The 19,844-nt window shown below is 33.5% G+C and overlaps 3 protein-coding genes across 3 annotated transcripts in view; all 3 read right to left on the bottom strand.

Moving 5' to 3' along the window:
- Positions 1–3,018: 3,018 nt before the first annotated feature.
- LOC106104726 lies at positions 3,019–4,446 on the bottom strand. The gene is made up of 3 exons (XM_013284856.1): positions 4,189–4,446; positions 3,310–3,428; positions 3,019–3,116 (listed from the first exon to the last, which is right to left on the bottom strand). Exons 1-3 carry the CDS (start codon positions 4,308–4,310, stop codon positions 3,019–3,021), a joined length of 339 nt encoding a protein of 112 aa, XP_013140310.1. The 5' UTR covers positions 4,311–4,446.
- Positions 4,447–6,136: 1,690 nt separating this feature from the next.
- On the bottom strand, positions 6,137–14,110 carry LOC106104875 (arginine-glutamic acid dipeptide repeats protein-like). Its single transcript, XM_013285069.1, has 13 exons — positions 13,766–14,110; positions 13,380–13,640; positions 12,111–13,204; positions 11,473–11,587; positions 10,991–11,176; positions 10,517–10,668; positions 9,946–10,112; positions 9,179–9,285; positions 8,444–8,554; positions 7,602–7,690; positions 7,445–7,529; positions 6,493–6,622; positions 6,137–6,197 (listed from the first exon to the last, which is right to left on the bottom strand). The coding sequence occupies exons 1-13, from the start codon at positions 13,927–13,929 to the stop codon at positions 6,171–6,173; spliced, it is 2,688 nt and encodes an 895-aa protein (XP_013140523.1). The 5' UTR covers positions 13,930–14,110; the 3' UTR covers positions 6,137–6,170.
- Positions 14,111–15,446: 1,336 nt separating this feature from the next.
- Positions 15,447–19,844, bottom strand: part of LOC106104839 (RNA polymerase II elongation factor ELL) — a 44,634-nt gene continuing 40,236 nt past the window's right edge. The window contains exon 13 of the mRNA XM_013285015.1: positions 15,447–19,763. Coding sequence (XP_013140469.1) covers positions 19,710–19,763 — 54 coding nt within the window. The 3' untranslated portion in view covers positions 15,447–19,709. The remainder of the gene's footprint in view (positions 19,764–19,844) is intronic.

Raw genomic sequence — 19,844 nt, 5'->3', positions numbered from 1 at the left:
AAAGTACATACGCTCGAATACTCTGTCACACATTTGCGTGCAATCTAACATGTGTTACTCTACATAGAGTTTATTATTAATTGTATTTACATATTAGCTTTCGCCCGCGACTCCGTCCGTGTGGAATTAAATAAACAAAAGTTAGTAGCATATGTGTTCTTCCAGACTATCCTCTACGTTTATGCCAAATATCATCGAAATCCGTTTAGCCGTTTAGGCTACAAATTCTAACAAATATCCATCCATATAAACTTTCGCATTTATAATATTAGTAAGATTTACAAAAGATAGAACAATAATGTTTAGATTTTCCATGTTTCTCTTATATCGTATTTTTGCAATTGTATATCCTAAACGTACCTAAATTAAAACGTGAAATAGGAAAGCACTACCTTGCACTTTTATATGCAATTTGGGATTCAATTTCATTTGATTTTTAATCCATAAACGACCAAATTTCTATTTGTAGGTTAGAAATTAGAAGTTTAGATTATTCAGCAAGTCTCTAACACCACTTATAATATGCATTTTAATCACACCTACTTATTACTTACAAGTGCCAACACTGCAATAAACCATTGCGACATCGCTTATTATGTAGGTTAACATTAGTGTTTCACTATTGAAATCTCTACAGATAAGACAATTTCAGTTCTAACACTATGTTTCGTAAAACGTAATTTCTGAAAAGATTTTTAACATTACCAAGTTATTAGTCGATTTAAGAAGCTAACAATAGTTTTAACGATAACACTGTTTGAATTATAATAAGTTACTTAGTACACACGCGGTCAGCAATCGTCGTTCAATCCTACACAGTTTACACTTGGCCAGTACAGTTGGCAATAGTGCTATAACTGGATTGCCAATCAACTGGTATAGTATTGATGTTAAATGACGCCATTGATTCTATGCAATTTATGAGTGGTCGTCGCAACTGTCCAACTGTATTGGCCAAGTGTAAACCGGGCATAATATCGCAGGACCATTTACTCTTCGATTTAATCATTCTATAACCGTTAATACCACTAGACAAAACTTTTACAAAAATATATCTTTTTTTATGATACAATAAGAGAACTGTCAATAAACTTATGGAAACGTAGAGTTATATTAATAAAATGGATAGTTTTTACAAATTAGAGAATGATAAATTACTACAAAGCACACTCAAAACAAAAAAGATTTCAAGCATAAGATCAGTAAACATTGAAGCTATCAAAACACAACGAATAGAAAACTCTCGTTCGTATGCGAAGCGTATCCAATACCTTGGCATAATAATGTTTCAAAAAGCAGGAAGCAGGGTCTAACTCTGGTCAATGGTCAACTATCGCAATGAACTTGCAATACGTCATGCTGTATCCACCTAGAAATAAGTTTTATGGCTTCTATTAAGCATAATATCTATTGATAACTTAATTATAAATACTATTTTTTTTTTCTCTAATAAATGTAAGTCGTCGACTTAGGTTTTTTTTAGAAAAGAATCGATAAGTAAAATAAATGTAAGATTAAATAAATTTTGTTACGTTTATTTCTTATCTGTGTTAATATTACGAACTATATGATTAAAATGAAATCATTTTCTACGAAATATATATGAAATTTGTATAAAAATTTAATCAAATATGAAAATGTAGAGTAATTATTATTTTAATTTCTTAATCAATTATCACTTACCGAAATATTCTCTTGAAGCGACTAATGACTTGAAATTTAATAAACACTTCGATTTCACAATGTTCTATTCACATTCGATTCGTTTCATTACTGTATTTAAACAATCGAAATAAAAATACACCATTTTTCCAATTGTAACAATTTCTAGCACCCTTATATCGGATGCTTTTGAAAAAGTGAAGTAAAACTAGGCGCAGGCTGTTAGTTCAAGTTATAGATGACCTAGAAATTTATTGGATTATTGTATAACACTGTTTTTTATATGTTTTAGATGCATCACTCTGCGGCGTATTAAATTAGTTTCAATGCGACAGGCTTAGAGGGATATCCTTCAAATTAGAAAAATAACATTGTTAACATAAGTGTTTATCAATTTGTTTGTGTTTTCAGTTCACTAAATTTTAACTTGTGATAAAAGCGCATTAAAATTTGATAGTGATTAAAAATCGAATCCAATTATGAACATTTTATAAAAAAAACTTTCTAACCTGTAATGACGTTACATAGCCATTTTGTTTTGAATGATAACAAAATTGTCCGTTTTAAACAATTAACCACGAGGAAGAATGTTAACTGTGTTTTAATAAGTAAAATAATTGAAAAAACAAATTACACCAACAATCTACACACGTGTCGTAATTGTTAAAAATCACAATTACATCGCAATGTTGTAATATATAAAATAAGCGTTACTTTTGAGCCTTTTAATTGAGATTAAACATAATTTAATTTACACAATCCATTTCCTAATTCACAACACACAAAACATTTCGCGTTAACACTGTCTTCATCCCTTACATTCTTTGGAGTTGTCATCTGGGTAACCGGTAATTCGTTTTATTTTCTCCCTTATCACATACATTTTAAGAGCTAAAGTCCCTTAAACCAATTTCTATACAGACAAACATGCGTACTGGTACACTGCGCAAGATATTGATTAGAATCATATGTATGTAAAATAGCGGCACAATTTGATTACATTATTTCTATATTTTTTAATTATTGCATGTCTGTCATAGAGTATTATTGCGTTAAAAAAACTTGTATTTGATACATTTTCTATGATAATTGAAACTCTAATAAGAACGAAAATTAAAATGTTAAATGTTAGGTTACTCATAAAATTTGCCGACATTTATAGGCCCTATTTTAACCACACACACGCACACTTAGACTTACAATTTAGATTATGTTTCCATTAAGAAAAATAATTATAGCGTTAGTTTTTTGCAATTTAAAACACAACATATACAAGCATTTTTTGTTTTTTCAAAACGTATCGTTAATTTACAGTTAAGCTATTTAATCAAACTCGAACCAGAGTTAAAATGGAACTCACGTTATACATAAAGAGGGTACACCATAACGACCTGTCCCATCCAGAACCAGCAGCGATCGATGCTTTCCGTGTCCAAGGTCCAAATAATTGGATTCTAAAATAATTTTACTTTATCTTAAACTTGACACATACACGTAACTAAGCGCACCTTTAAACTTCTATTAAAAAGAAACTTCTCCCGTGCTCAACTATGTATAGTTTATCTCATAGAATTTTCCCTTAACATCTAAAGAGCGTTACACTGAGTGGGTATTTACTTGGACATATGAAATCTATAGGTTAGGTACCATGATGTGCGATGTCGCAAAGGCCGGTGTCAGAGACGGAGCGGCCGCGGATCCACGGCCGAGGCTTGCGACGGAAGTACGCCCAGCGCGCTACCGACTTGCGCACGAGTCGGTTGAATCTATGTACAATATAAATTAGACGCAGTAATATTAAGTCTACAATATACGTCCAACCGACGAAAACAGTTACAGCTTACTTCTTAGTTATATTGTAAATGCGAAAGTTTGAATGGATGAATGTTTATAGCCTAAACTACTGAACGGATCTCGATGAAAATTGGCATTAAATGTAGAGGATAGTCTAGAACATATAAGATTCTTACTCTTTTTGTTAAATTTTGTGCGGGCTAAATCTTTTAGTATTGTTCTACGTAACCCCGTTTACTTTTTAAGCCGTGTTCAAACTAAAAATCTACCAAATATGATAACAAAGATTACGATTTAGTTAGTTTTGCTTTCATACTTCGAATTGCAAAGCAAAATGTGTAGAACCATTCCACAATCATACTTTGATCAACAAATCACACACACCTTGCCTAATAAAGTATCTTTTTTTCAGTTTGTATCTTGTAAATGAAATCCCACAATAAATAATCTTTGTACAAACATAAACAACTGGAGCTATCAATTCTTAACTCGGACTGAGTAAACAATTTACGCTTTTTGTTCATATAAAACTTTACAAGGTGATGTATCACGAAACTTTCATTATATTGCACGCTTATGTTGTCTATTGACATTATTAAAATATGCAATTTGACACGTTTATCTTACTTTTCTGCAAGACATTTTTATAGATGATTAGAGATTTCTATAGAGAGAAAAATCATGTAAATTAGGTTATTTTGTATGTACTGCGAAATACGTAGTTAAACAAACCTTTTCAACGGAGTGTCCGAGCTATCTGAGGAACTGGACAAATTTGATGTTTCACTGCAACTATATTCGAGGTTTTTGAAGTCACTTTTAACTGCATTCATGGTCAAAATCACTGATAACATTGAGTATGGTAAATTATCTACAAAATATACGGTGTTATTTATGAAAACATTCCTGTTAACGACGTACGTGTACCAGAAATATTTTGTCACTCCGTATCTAATTTTAACTCATGTTAATCTCCGCGCTTGGCCGCTTCTCTCATAACTGAATTCGATAGTAAATTAAATAAGTTTAAAAGTAAACCTTTCTTATAAAACATTTACTTTAAATATCCTTGAACTATAAAATCAATATTACGTATAAATCGTAAATATATTTATTACCTCTGAATATAACCTCGTAGTCGGAAACGTTGATTGTAAAAAAATAAAAGTTTTTTTTTCTCGTAGAATGTACAATACTATTAGTTCAGTTTTATATAAACAGTTAGCCTGTTCAGTTGAAACTGAATGTGTAGCCTGTATTCACACTGCCAAAAAATCCTAACATATACAAGTTTAAAAATTTCATAAGAGAAACTAAATACGGTTAACTCACGTTTTATGCTCTAGCGACCGACAGTTTTCGAACACATCAGGGGTCTATCTTGAGTGAGTAAATCTTGAGTTGCGCCATCTTTAATTTTCGCTTAAAACAATGGCTCACTATAGTTAGAAAAAAAAATTCACAAGCATTGTGATTTCAATAATCCAACAAGATTTGAAATAAAACACGTTATTTTGATTTAATATTTATTTATAAAAACATTTGTATTTCCATAATCCTAACCTAATTTAAATTATCTAAAAGATTTTTTCTTTTTTCAAAATTAATTTTACTATAAAGAAAAAATCTACTGAAAAGACTTTAAATACTTTAAACATACACGCTGTAAAATATCGATAGGTGAAAGGCTATTTTTTTAAGCTCCATTAGGTTAAATGTTCAGGAGAGCCATTTAAAGTTTTAAGAAAAAAAGCATAAAAACAAATTCTAAAAATAATTTAAATTGAAAGATTTTCAGACGGATTTTAGATTAAAATTACTATAATTTTGCATTATTTATTAACGGCGCAGAAAAAAATCACCTATTCTGGATATATTACATGTAAGTCATTATCGCCTAAAATGGCGGTTGAAATGGCCTTTCACCCGTCGATATATTCTTTTTGAAGTAATGAAAGTACATCATTCTTACCGTACATTTTCGTTGACACTTGTACAATAATTATCTCATTTTTTTTTAAATAGTATTGAAGGATGGCTTACAAATAGTAAAATTGGAGTGTCTGTAATATTAAAAAAAGATTCAAGATTTCAGGAAGACGATATATTTACGTTACTAATAACGAAAATCGCATTTATAACTTTTTTTTTGTCTGTCTGTCTGTAAGCCGCGTTTGTTGCGTATAATCTCCGAAACAGCCGGGCCGATTTCGACCGGACTTTCACTGAAGGGTAGCTGACATAGAAGGGTACATTATAGGCTACTTTTTTAATTCCGTGCTGTCAATATTGTAATATTTTAAATGAACTTTTGACTCATTTTATGGTTGTGGGTTCGAATCCCGACAATTAAGAAATGTTTTTTGGATTCCACATTAAGTACATTTATCAGACATTCTTCAAATGATGGAAAACAACATATCTACTAAGAGACAAATAAAAAATATGTGGTCAACCCACAGTGGGTCAGCATTAACATTTGCTTAGTAACCTTTAACTTGGACTCTAAGACCCTTAGGGAAGTATACTTGATAATAAAATTAAATACATAAATTACACATAATAGATAATTTCCACAATTGTGACTGTCACTTATATATCTATAAAACATTTATTTTCATTACATACTGTCTTTAAAGATTTACTTATATCTGTACCGAGATAGTAATAGTAATTTTTCTCAATGTAAACAACGACCACCATATTTCTGTAGTTTAATAGTACGGTCGCCTTGGATTATTCTGGAAAAACAAAATAGATTAAAACATAAATATTACTAATCTTACTAATATTATAAATGCGAAAGTTTAGATGGATGTTTGTTAGAGTTTCTAGTATAAACGACTGAACGAATTTCAATGAAATTTGATATAAATGCAGAGAATAGTCCGGAATAACACATAGACTACTTTTGTTTCTTTAATTCCACGCGGAGGGAGTCGCGGGCGAAAGGTAGTTTTTTTACTAATTTTTAATTCCTCCCAGACTAAGAAACAGCAAGTATAAAACACCGGATGGTTCATGAGTATGACTTACAAGGGGGTTGGGTCTAAACCTGTAGGCGAGCATCATACGCTTCCTGTAGGCGTCAAACTCATCGTCCTCGGAGTTGACCACCTCGGCCGCGGCCGCGCCTAGACCGAGGTTGGCTACCGGCTGCGGCGCCCTGACACAAACATACGTAACAACTTAAGCACAATATCACAATTACTTCTCGAAATCGGAAAGTAAAGTATCGGATGCCAGGATTGCATTCACCTATAACTAACTTTTAATATAAATGTAAACTGTGCAGTGCCAATATAAACATTGTATGTTTAATAGCACCAAGCTGTGTTAACACCATTATGTAAAAATGTTTTCGTTGAAATAAATTTAAAAAAAAATGCCTTTGTCAGGATATCATAGATCTACAATTTTCAAACAATGTTCTTGCAACAGACCCTATTTTCAGAATGATCTAAGTTCATCAATGTCGCTTGGCGGCGCTCGTACTCTAATTATGACTTAAATTCAAATTGATTTCTTCTTCTGATTGCAACATATATAAAAAAGACAATACATCCAAGTTTCTTGTAACTTATGCAACAGGAATTTTTATTTACCGTAATAAAAAAAAATAAAAATTCACTTACTTATGCTAGATATAACATTTATTAAATATTATTGCAAGCATACTCTTAGTGAGTTTAATTCAAATATTAACGAAATGTAAGTAAACATGATTCATTATTGACTTGCATCGAAATATGTAAACTAGATGTGGCATGGAGTATACATTATATATTAAATTATTTAAGTTCTTTGGTTTTCCTACCGCTCATTATTTTATTTATTTTTTAAACTTATAAAACTGCGGAAAATAACATTATATGTTTGAATTAAAGTGCCACCTGTGTTTATTTTTTTGCGCATAAGAACAAAACCGCAAAAAAATAGAAAATACATTATTGAAGTAATAAAAAAAGAACAAAAACAATATACTGACTTATTGATAGGTTCTACAATGCCACCGCCCTCAGCGCCGAGACCCTGGCCCTCGTTCCAGCCCAGTTTCTGCAGCATCTTGAAACCTGAAATACATATTAACACGGATGTTAAAGTAATCTATTCATAGAGAAATCTACATAATAAAAGTTACTTACCAATATTATCTTCTTTTAGTTTGAATTCTTTGTAATCGCTCAAATCTGGCTCCTTGCCACTTTTGATTGCTGAATATTTTTCCATAAATCTGTAATCAAAATTAAAACATATTTTAAAATTAGCTGTTCCAGTGCTGCTTTATCCGCATGAAAAAAATGCACAAATGACAATTACTTCCTTGATGTTGGCAGCAACTTATGGTCGCTTTCCCATATTAGGATTTTCATCCAAAATATTTACCCCCTAAGTTTAATGGTGTGAAAATATATAGCCTAAAGCGTGACGTAAGTGTAGGGCTTTTTATTAAAAAAAGAATTATTCAAAAATATGCTGTAATTGCTGATATCTTAGGTAACAAAGAAGTGTGTGTTTACGCTTAATTATAATAGTATAGATATAGAAAGCTAATTTGTACATTTTTATTATTTGTATGAAAACATCAAATAATCTATACCAATACAATAAAATGTCAATTAAATCAGACTTTTGAATAATTTGTTTTCAATAAAAAAGCCCAACCCTTAAGAATCTATGCTGTATATAATTTCACGCTATTTAATTTAGGGGGTGAGTAAATTAAAAAAAGGCTGCATAAAAGGTCAGACTTAAATGTCAGCATTGGTAAAAGGTTGCCATGGCAACTAATAAATAATTCTAGCCAGCCAATAGCAATGACTTTGTCGTTTGAGAATTTACATTTTGACATTTCTAAATTTTACGATGAAATTTGGCATATATGTAGGATAGTCTGGAATAACATTATGCTGCTTACTTTATTATTCAACGCGGACAAAGTCGCGAGTATCAACTAGTATTTGTATAAAATGAGTGCATTGCTTACTTCCTGAGTTCTTCTGGCGGTAAGAAGTCTCCAATGTGATGTTTTCCTGCCGCCTGCTTCGTTAGCTCCGTGGCCCACTTCTCCGTCGCACACATCTCCTTCGCACGCAATCTGTTGATATAAACATTTATATACTTGAAAACTGTATAGAGTTATGTACTTCAACTAATGATCTAGGGGGAGCACTAGAAAGCTATAACCCTGAGTAACCCTATTCCCTGTCTGTAACATGGTATTTTTATTATGATCTCCCCCAAAACCAAAATAGGGAGAAACCAATGATTAAGGTGGACAAAGTATTTTTTATACTAAAACATGCTTAGCAATAAGAAATCCAAAATAAGTTATAAGTAGTTTTTGAGTCAACTATGTGGGTCTCTAGGGATTGCCAAAATAGGGGGGAAAGAGATGATCAAGGAGGGCTAAGTATTGTTTTGTACTAAAAAAATGTTTAGCAATAAGTAGTCTAAAATAACTTATAAGTAGTTTTTGAGTTAACTATGAGGTCTCTATTGATTTTAGTGCGAAACTAGCAACCCATATCTGACCACTCCTCATCTTGAAAGTATTACCAACTACCATTTCCATATCAATTTTGAATCTCTTCATTTCCTATTTTGCTTTCATTTTTCTTAGTAACAATGCCAACACAATATTTCTCTAGTATAATGCTGCCATATGTAACATTTCCTTAAACTATACTTAAAAATATATATAAAAGTAGAACAAATATACCTATGTTCCCAAGTCCCTTCAGAAGTATCTTCGTCGCTGTCATATTCATATTTATTTTTACCCGCAGCCGCTAAACGATCCACTTCTTGTCTCTTCTTTAACATATCCTACAAATAAAAAAAACAAGCAAATTAAAAAAATATATGAGAAAATAATATTTATAGACATCCATTCGCCAGGTGTTCACTTTTATGTAAAACTAGCGTTCGCCCGCGACTCTGTCCGCGTAGAATAAAAAAAAACAAAAGTGAGTAGCCTATGTATTCTTCCAAACTATCCTCCACGTCTGTGCCAAATTTTATTGAGATTCGTTCAGCCGCATAGGCTACAAACTCTAACAAACATCCATCTATCCATCCATCCAACTAAACTTTGGCATTAATAATATTAGCATGATATGAAGTATGATTATTGAAGCTAATTTAACATCTTTATGGGCAAAGTGACCAAAAAGTGACCTGTTTATGCTAAAACTAGTAAATATTACAATCACATCTTACTAATATTAAATATGAGTGTTTAGATAGCTATTTCCTAAACAGCTAAACAGATCTCCATATACTGTGAAAAAACACACGCTACATAATACATTTTGAATTGACCGATGTTTGTTTGTAGACTAAACTGATGAACGGATCTCAATGAAACCTGTCATAAATGTAGAGCATAGTCTTGAAAGAACACATAGGCTCTTATTTCAAGCAAATTAAAAAAATTAAAAAGATTTATACATAAATGTAAAAAATAAGTGAAGAGTATATACATACTTGATAGAGGAGGTTAAGTTTGAAGTTGTCCTCGCACTTCTTCCAGTCGTCAGCGCTGAGGTTGGTGGTGCCGTAGTTGGTCATCGCGTACTGCATCAGTGCGGGGTTGCTGCGGTGGATGTTGGTCAGCTTCATACCTTCTTCGTCTATTTTAGCTAATTTCGCACCTTAAACATATATAAAAACACTATTTACTAGATGTTTCATACACACTACATTGTAAAACTTTATTTAATTATTTATATTCTGTGCAATTTTCATTTGCAAATATCGAATTTTAAATGCTCAAACACCAAAAGTTGTTGCTTTTGGCTGAGAATTTTAGAAACTATAGCAGTATTGCTTCTTTGCTGGCATCGACTTGTAGTTTATATCTTCTCGCAACTTAACTTTAAATTTAAGGTGAGTTTGCAATATATGTTGAAAAACCTGCCAATTACATCAAGTTGAACATTGAGATATCAAAATATTAAGAAACATTATAAAAGATATAAATTGAAACCAAGTTGCTTTAGCTCGCGAAAAGACTTATTAGGATGTAAAATATTAACTAACTTGAGTAAATACTGACCTGGCAACATTGGTGGCAGGGGTGGGGCAATTCCGGGAGGCTTAATGTCGGCGGGAGGGTCCTCCCCCCACCGGGACTTCCTCTTCCTCTCCCTCCTGTGAGCCTCCGCCTCTTTACCATTCGGTTCGCCATCATCTTGCTTTGAATCACTGCTGAAATAAACACAAATAAACAATTTCTAGTCACAAATGTCAACACAATCGTTAAAAATCGACATTTTTATTAAAATATATTTCTTACTTTGGTTACTTTTTGAGTCTCTTTTTTCAATTTCACTAATATTATAAATGCAAAAATATAGATGGATGTTTTTTGGAGTTTGTTGCCTAAACGGTTAAATGGAAGTCTATGAAATTTGGCAAAGATGTAGAGAATAGTTTGGGAGAACACATATGCTGACCATTTTTTTTAATTCCACGCGGTCGAAGTCGCGGGCGAAAGCTAGTGATTTATAATTGTAATTCTTTGACGTACCCATCACACGCCTCTTGTTTAATTGGCTTGCTCTCATCATAACTATCATCATCCTCCAAACAGAACTCAGGTTCATATCTGTCTTCAGGTTTCACTTGGCTCTTGTCATCACCAGCCTCCTTCCGAAGTTTCATCACCAGCTCACGGAACGCCTTGTACTCATTAGAATTCGTATTGTGTAGGAACCTGTAATAATGTTACAATAAATTTTGCTATAAACCGAAAATAAATAGTAAGGATGACTTAAATAGGTATTTGATTCTAATAAAAGTTGAACCAGTGTTAAAGTACTCCAAAAAATGTTTTTACATACTCTTATACACCAACTTTGTACTTTATTACACTTTTAATAAAATTCAATTTACTGTAACAGTCATTAAAAGTCAAACACTGGTTTAATTTTCATTAAAAACTGATATAAATATCAAAATTAAATACAGCATCCCTCCTGTATGGACTATTAGGGGGTGGTATGGCATTACCACAAATGGTCTTGTATATGTATTGCTTTCAGGACATTTTCCCAATGGTCGCCGTTGCTGGCGACCTCAGCTGCGGCGCGCTGCGCGGCCGCCGGCAGCACATCTGCAGAGAGAACTGCACACCACGAGTCAGCAACCAGCACCACACAAACACTCAATACTCAATGCTCAATGCACCAACGCACTCACTGTTACTAAACTGTCACAAGCCCTGGGATACATAACATTCAAATTAATTGTTTAAATATTTTTAATATATCACAAATCATATGTACCGAACCATAAATATTAGAAAGAGAATGCGATAGATTGTAAGTTTTATATCGATATTCGAAAATTAAATAAAAAAAAACCAAATGAAATTAAAGTATTGTCTACAACTTCCCATTTCTAACCATTTATATTTATAATCAGTTAGAAAGAAATGAACAATAATGAATCTGTATTGATGTGAATATTTTACTCAAATTCCAATTTTTTTTTAATATTAAATAAGACTACATAAGGTAATACATTAAAAGATATACTTTGATTATAATTTGAACATGTACATAACATTTTAAGCATCCCAAAACTAGATGACATCTATAATACTTTGAGTTAGAAAATATACTGCAGAGACATTCTTAAAAATATACCTTGTGAAGATTTTGGTCCTGTGGATGCGTTTTCAGAATCCAATTCCTTGCGCTTTGGTATATGGTTCAGTGGCAAAACCCTCGGTGGTGGAATATTCTGAAGCTTCATGCTTTCTGGATGCGGAATGCAGAGTGCATCTAGAGGCTTTGGTTCCGGAATTGTATGTAATGAGTTAGGTGGCATTGAGGTAGGGGGCATAAATGGCATATTTGGAGGGCCATTAGGTCCAAAGGGAGGTCTGTTGTTGCGAAAGTTGGGCCCATTGGGGCCAAAGGGTGGTGAACCCATGTAGGGCATAGAATTAGGTGGCATCATTGGATTTGGCGGTCCATTAGGACCCATCATTCCAGGATTTGGAAATGGAGGCCCAAAGAATGGCGGCATCGGACCATTTGGTCCAAGGCCACGCATATTAGGACCACACATATTTGGTGGCATGCCACCAGGACCGCAGTGCCCTCGAGGTCCATTGGGACCCATGAAGTTTGGTGGCATTGGACAATTCGGTGGCCCACCAAAAAAAGGTGGCATGGGAGGCATGTTTGGTCTACCTGGCCCATTCATAGGTCTTAGTCCATGACCCATATTTAGTCTAGGACCAGGTGACATATTTGGACCCATGTTCATAGGCCCTGGGCCATGCGGTCTCATTGGACACATTGGTCCTGGTCCCATAGCGTCCATATTGGGCCCCATTGGACCCGGCCCCATAGGACCATGTCCCATGGGTCCCGGCCCCATTGGGCCTGGGCCCATAAGCCGTGGACCCATGTGTTGTGGTCCCAAGTGAACTGCTCCTGGGCCCATAGATCCTAGACCAATTGGCCCTTGTCCCATGGTTCCAGGGCCAGATTGAGCACTTACAGAGTCTTTTGGAGATGCCTTTTTGTCTTCACTATTTGTTTCAGATTCAGTATCTGAGCCACCATAAGAGTTCCACTGTTTATGAGAATTAGATGCATGAGTATCCTGTGATCTAACAGGCATATTCATTAATGGTGGGATTTGCTTCTCAATAACTTTTTTTCTATCTTCCACAACTGGAGTTGTAGGACTGTTTCTGCCTCTGTTATTCCATCTTTTTTGTGTGTCCCTAAAATAGAAATAGTGCATTTTACATGGTATTCATAACATTTTAATAAAATTACATTATTATTGTTTTTAACCCTATCACCCCCTTAAAATAAAGCAGGCTCCTTAAAAAGTGTTTCTGTTTAAAAACATATTTCATTGATGGAAAATATAACCTAAATTTGATCTTATATCACCTGGGTTTTTCATTTGAAATGTCTTCATCGGAATCGTCATTACATACATCTCTATTGTCTTCATCATTTTCATCTTTGACTTGTCTTGCCTCTGATTTAATGTTTGGCTCAATCTCTTTTAATTTCTCTTCCTCTTCAATCTTTTCTTGTTCTATTTTTTCTTTATCTAGTTTTTGTTGTTCAAGTAAAGCTTTGTATTGACTCATAAAAGAGCCATCATTTGAAAATATGTTGCCTGATTTATCATCTTGATTACTAGAGCTGTAACAATTGTTATTCTTTAAATTTATGGTATATTAGCAAGCGTTTTGCTTTGTTTCATTTTTAATATGATTCTTAAAAATTCTACAGTGATAACCGTAAATCATAAGAGTATTAAAACTTACTTATTTAATTTCACTTGTGCAGCAAGTGCAGCGGCTTGCTTCTGAGCCTCCACCTTAGCTTGAATCTCTATCTTCTTTCTTTCAATAATCTGCTCCTGTTTGGACATCTGTGCCCATCTTGTGCTAAGAGCCGATTTATTTTTGCTGTCTTTAAAGTTCGACATTTTAAGAATTCAGTCGATATCATGTAATTATACAATCAATCACAAAATTTCACTTCGATACTAACTCAAATGCTAAAAATCATAATTGAAAACTATTCCAATATTGATTTTTCTTGTTTTTTCTCAACAATTCACATTCGGTGTTCACAGAAAAGCAGACAAAAACAAAGATTAAAAGGAGAAAATCGTTCACTGTCAATTCAAAGAGCAACAAAGAATGTGGAAATCATAGACAATACTGACGAGAGTGGCGTTTTTTCTGCTGGCAACATCTAAGTGACAAGTGTTTAAAATCAAAGTTTAGAATTCGAATTATGTGCCGGCATATTTTACTTGTGCTGTGCTCATTGCCATACTTAAGAGTTAAATATTTTTAAGCAGTAATTATAAATATTGATCAGAAGTAAAATGCTACTGAGCTAAATAATGCATACGCTTTCCATTATGAATATAAAAATGCTCACTAAAACATATCTTCCTTACAGCCAAAGCTTCTCTATATGATACGCTTGCTCAGCATTTAGCTTACAGAATGTTTTCGAAGATATTCGTAAAATAACTTCGACGATCCACGATTGGGAGTTGAATTAAAAAACAAATATCATTTGCATATTATTCTTTTTATATTTTTTTTTCATCAGTTTAAATGGAAAATACAATTTTATTTATTTATATTGTTGTCATTTATTTATTGTAAACAAATATATTATAAAAGATTTACATATCTACTATCAAAACAAAATATTCACAAATGGCAGACTAACTAAACAATTAACTCAGCTGTTTTTTCAAGCATGCTAACAATTGCATCGTTTTGAGCTAAACAAGAAGAAAGTTTGGCACTGATCCTACAATCCAAATTAAAAAGATATAAATGCACATTGTAGCAACGCATCTGACGTTTTAGATGAGTTAGTCTGTATTCTTGTTTCAGGATAGGTACCTTTTACAACGATACTCTTCACAACCTCTCTTCAGCTCGTGCTGTTTGCCTAGTGCAATACTGTTTTAGAACATTTACATCAGTGGACACTCCAACTCCAACGGAGCCTCATTCTAACACAAAACGGGCAACGTACAAATACTTTAATATATAAATACACCCTTACGTTCCCTTTAATATAAACCCAAAACATTTAACTTTAAAATGTTACTCATGTCATTTCAATTATTTCATTAATATTTAATGAAAACAAGTGTTAAAAAATTAACAAACGTTTTTATTATGCTAAGAAAAACTATATTAACTAAGTATTTTTCAAATTCTCATGAAGAGATTTCATGCAATGGCAAAAACTCTATTTAAATTAGCATGATATTTGGCTAAAAATATAATGCACGTATATAATAATTAAAGTCATTTTTATGTACATATTAGGCTCAGTAAAGGTGCTACATGTATATATTAAAACATTTGACAACGCCAAAGAGAGCCTACTTTCAATATATTGCGTGTGGTAACTCAATGATCGTAAATAATAATTAATTGCTGCCTCAATAATTAGAAAACCAAATGGTCTTAATTTAAGAAAAAAAAATCAACAAACTCTTGTTTCCTCCATAACAATACATATTCCATTGAATGGATAAATTCAACTTAATTCAAACTTTCAAAACTCATCAATGGTGAAAAAAACAAAAAGTACCACATTCTGCATTACCCTGCCTTAAAAATAAAAAAAATTACATAAGATTAGATGGCGATACGAATAAGCAATGGAAGAGGACGTGAGCAAAAGAAATCACACAACATGATATAGACAGGCAGAGTCGCTGCGAGCTCTGCCGGCGGCAAACAAGCGCTCCTTCCACTGTTACAATCAAATGCCGAAAAGAAAAGTATAATTAATAAATTGTACCTATGCTTTGTATATACTCTAATTTTTTTTACATTTTAATAATTTAAAAAAAAACAACCAGCACTTGGTCGAAAGATTTACATCCATATTTTTTTTGTGTATTTTATATTTTGATGAAATATTTATATAAAGCTAATTAACGTGAGCCGATGTCAGGATTCATAGCAAGTCGTCGTGCGCCCGGGCCGAGCGGCCCGAGCTGTTAAACTCGATCTGTACACTGTAACACTGTCCACCTTAGTCCGTACATCGCGACTCGTAATGCACTGATACCGGAGGCCGCGCCCCCCGCGCCCCCGCCCCTCCCCACACAATACTCCCCCATATACACTTTCGTAGCAATTTAAAAAAATAAAACACTAAGATTATATCCCTTAACGCGCCTAAGCTACTAATTCGTATTCTATTTACAATGACATAATACATAGTATTTAATTGTTCGGTAAGACGTCTCCGTTGTGTCGACCGGACGCGCGGGCGCTCCGCTCGATACAATTTACTGTACACCAAAATTTACAATATCTTTTGATCTGAATATATAATAATATATTATCAATGGACCACATCTAAATACAATCAGCCGACGGCCGCCCCGAGCCGCGCGAGACACGTCAATGCACCGCGACATCGCTTGTTACTATATAACTATTATAATTTTATGTCGTAAGCACTAAATATTTATCCTACACTGTACAATGGACTATTATAATATTTCATTGAGATTTTAGCATTCGTATAAACATGTCAAAATACAAATATCTCTCGTACCAAATCTCTTAATAACTTAATAGGTAACAACAGAGCAACATTTGACATATCGATACACTGCCTTTGTGACAGAATTTAATTACGTCTTATATCCATTAGTTCACAAACAAGAGGATTATTGGCGACAACAATGATTTTAGATTTATTTCGTTATAATTATTAGCCACTAATGAAGTCTCCCCTTTATATGCACGGACAGTCAGTTTACACTTAATATCATAAAAAGGAAAGATTTAAAATTTCGTAAACTCAAAAACTACTTGTCAGACTTCAAAAACTCTCGCCATTAGAAAGCTGCGTAATCACTTGGTAACATATGTCACATTATTTTTAATTCCGCGCGGGCGTCAAGGGCAAATGTGATTTTTATAAGTCCAGTTTTAATATTTGGGATAAGACAATCATTAAATTAAAAATAAATACAACTACAAAAAGGAATTTCTACAGTATAGAAATAAGAATTGTACAGATAAGTGGAATCAGTTGGAGTCAAGTTAGTAAAGGAATAATATGCAATTATGCATATAAAATTAAAAAAGACGAATTGACAACCAATTATCAATTTTTGGTGATAAATTTTGGTAATCTTCATATAATTTTTACAATAAAGATTGATATTAAAATACGCCGACTGTCCGTCATACAGAATGGGTGTACTCATGTATCTGCGCGTGCGCAATCAATCGCCAAATGGAATGCATCGACAATAATGTCCAACTTTAACAAATTCATGAAAAACAGATGTCCACGAAGGAACAATATTTGCACTAGCGAGCCTCCGCTCCACAACAACCGCGCCTTACACTACTGGTAACAATAACATCTCAACGGCTTATATACCTTTATATAAGTGTAATAAACAAAATTACAGATAAAAAATGATATTAATTTTGATTTAATTGGTAAAATAAATAAGAATCACTAAAGACAAATTTACGTTCAACTAATATCAAATATAACTATATCATTGAGCATTTAAATGAGTAAAGGGTTAAATAATAAAATCCGATGAGCAAAAGGGCTTTGCTTTTAAATTGACAGAATTTTACCAACAAACCTTCCCGTACAAAAGAATTGACCGTCATACCAGAAGTATTAAAAAGTTTTTTTGACACATTAATTGACAGAAATCAAACGAAACAATCAACAAGGTTTCGTAAACCTAACATAGTAATGCTACATTTACACATATACAATAAATTTCGTAACAAACTGGTATATACATTCGATGGAAACAATTTCAAGATGGCCATTTTTAACACAACATTATCAAATCAAAAGAAAATCAACGCGAAATGTAGAAAACGCAACAATTTTTAAATTAATCACAACACTGAAGAACACATATAATCCAAATAATAAGGCAAAATATAAGGTCACATAACATAACGCCTTACAACATGAGATATGACGTAATGTAGTCGCGTAGTGACGTCATCGCGCAAATCTCATGTTTCAGTACACGCGTTATTTCGCTGCATTTTCTACAATTTCGCTAATCGTCAGCGAGTTGATCTTGCACATTGCGTTTAAGAGTTCAAAAATCATACTTAACGCTAAATCATTTCATTTTCAATATGGACGTTAGTTTTAGGACATAATACATAAGACGGCTTTATACACATTTGGGCTATAATGTGATTATCCTTGAAGGAATTAAAAACGTGATTTTTTAATTTGGACAAAGTTGAAAAATATCATATTTAAAATTTAAGAAAAAGGGGAGTGCTTGGGTTCAGTCAACAAAAAGCCATTTTTTGCCAATCATTTGAATATTAGAGGTGTTTATATCTAGAATTTTATTTAAATAGGGTAACATGGATAATATGGTCTTTGTAGAGGGCGCTACTGTGCATCAGAAGCTTGCGTGCAAAGGGTATAGAAAGAGATAGCAAGACATTTAAGTGTCAAATCTGAAAGGGAGCGAGCCTATCGCGTGAGGGACAATTGAATTGATTTTTTGACAATGATTAGCCCAAATGTAGAAAAAATAACTACGATTTTATTAATTTATTGTGTTGTGGAGGGTAGTTCTGAAGGGGACCAGAATACTTATCTCTAGTGGATGATCAACACTGGCCGGTCGTTTCGAGACGTTTCATTCCGCAATAAAAACTAATTAAACATCATAAAATCTAAATAATTTTGGCAAAATGTATGACAATTTGAGTTCGTCGGGCTATTCTCGCTATAAATTCCAAAAACATTAGAATAATAAGTACGATGTCAAAGATATTTTTTGTGACCAATTTGGATATGCAGGAATAACTCGACAAAACCATTCAAAGGATAAATACATGTTTCATAACTATATCAACATAAAATTAAAAGAATTCTTTAAACTAGACGTAATAATAAAATTTAACAAATCGTAATAATTACGCGTTAAGTTAATATTTACAAGCGGGGGCAAGATGCAAAGTCGAACGTCCAATCAGAATAAATGGATGGAAATTAAAGGGACGATTTTAGGGCTAATATAGTATAAAAATGTCAATATAATTGTTTTTCAAAGGCCGATAAGTCTCTCGAATTGACTTGTACTGAATAATTTTATGTTGATTTATGGCATTTCAGCACGCTATGACACCGACAACCACTGAGGGTGTCATCAAATATGCACTGTTATAGTCTGTCATACATAAGAATTATACCAAAATGATAGATGCCAAAGTATAAAGATCGATATTAGAAGCTTAAAACCAATTAAGCGCGTGCAAAATTTCGTGTTTTCATACGTAATACGATTGATCACAAGTGTTTGGCGATTTTAAAACGTATAGCACATGTTCATTAAACATAATGGAAGAACTGACAATAACTAAAATTAATCGATAAATCTGGATACATAATGATATCAAATTGTGAAACTAATATCTAAATACTACAACCTCGAGAAACAAACTGACGCAAGGAGTCCTGGACATTACTGCAGGCAACCAGTATTTGTATATGAAGGGGTTATAAGTCTGTGAACGAGCCGAGTGTCGCGCGTAGTGGGCGCATGGGCGCGTGGGCGCGTGGGCTCGTCGTGGGCACGTAGGCTCGGCGTGGGCGCGTGGGCGCAGTGTGGGCGCGTGGGCGCGGTGTGGGCGGGGCGCGGGGCGGGGCCGGCCACTAGAGGCAGCGGGCGGCGCGCGGGGAGCGCGAGTGTCAGTACGCCTGCGTGGTGCTCGCCGCCGACACGCGCTCCGGTTTCAAATTACGCTGGAAACAAACACATTTCATATATTAAGTACTATACATATTTACGACATTGAAAATTACTAAAAACCAATAATTCAAAAA

This window comes from Papilio polytes, unplaced genomic scaffold (assembly GCF_000836215.1).
Source record: "Papilio polytes unplaced genomic scaffold, Ppol_1.0 DF823399.1, whole genome shotgun sequence".
Lineage (NCBI taxonomy): Eukaryota > Metazoa > Arthropoda > Insecta > Lepidoptera > Papilionidae > Papilio > Papilio polytes.
This window is presented reverse-complemented; position numbering and strand designations above follow the sequence as displayed.

Coding starts and splice junctions, on each gene's coding strand:
- LOC106104726 (XM_013284856.1), bottom strand. CDS start 4,310: ATGTTATCAGTGATTTTGACCATGAATGCAGTTAAAAGTGACTTCAAA. Junction 3,429..4,188: donor TCGGACACTCCGTTGAAAAG/GTTTGTTTAACT, acceptor TATTGTACATAG/ATTCAACCGACTCGTGCGCA. Junction 3,117..3,309: donor TTGCGACATCGCACATCATG/GTACCTAACCTA, acceptor AAATTATTTTAG/AATCCAATTATTTGGACCTT.
- LOC106104875 (XM_013285069.1), bottom strand. CDS start 13,929: ATGTCGAACTTTAAAGACAGCAAAAATAAATCGGCTCTTAGCACAAGA. Junction 11,588..12,110: donor AGGACCAAAATCTTCACAAG/GTATATTTTTAA, acceptor CGTGGTGTGCAG/TTCTCTCTGCAGATGTGCTG. Junction 10,669..10,990: donor AAACAAGAGGCGTGTGATGG/GTACGTCAAAGA, acceptor TGTTTATTTCAG/CAGTGATTCAAAGCAAGATG.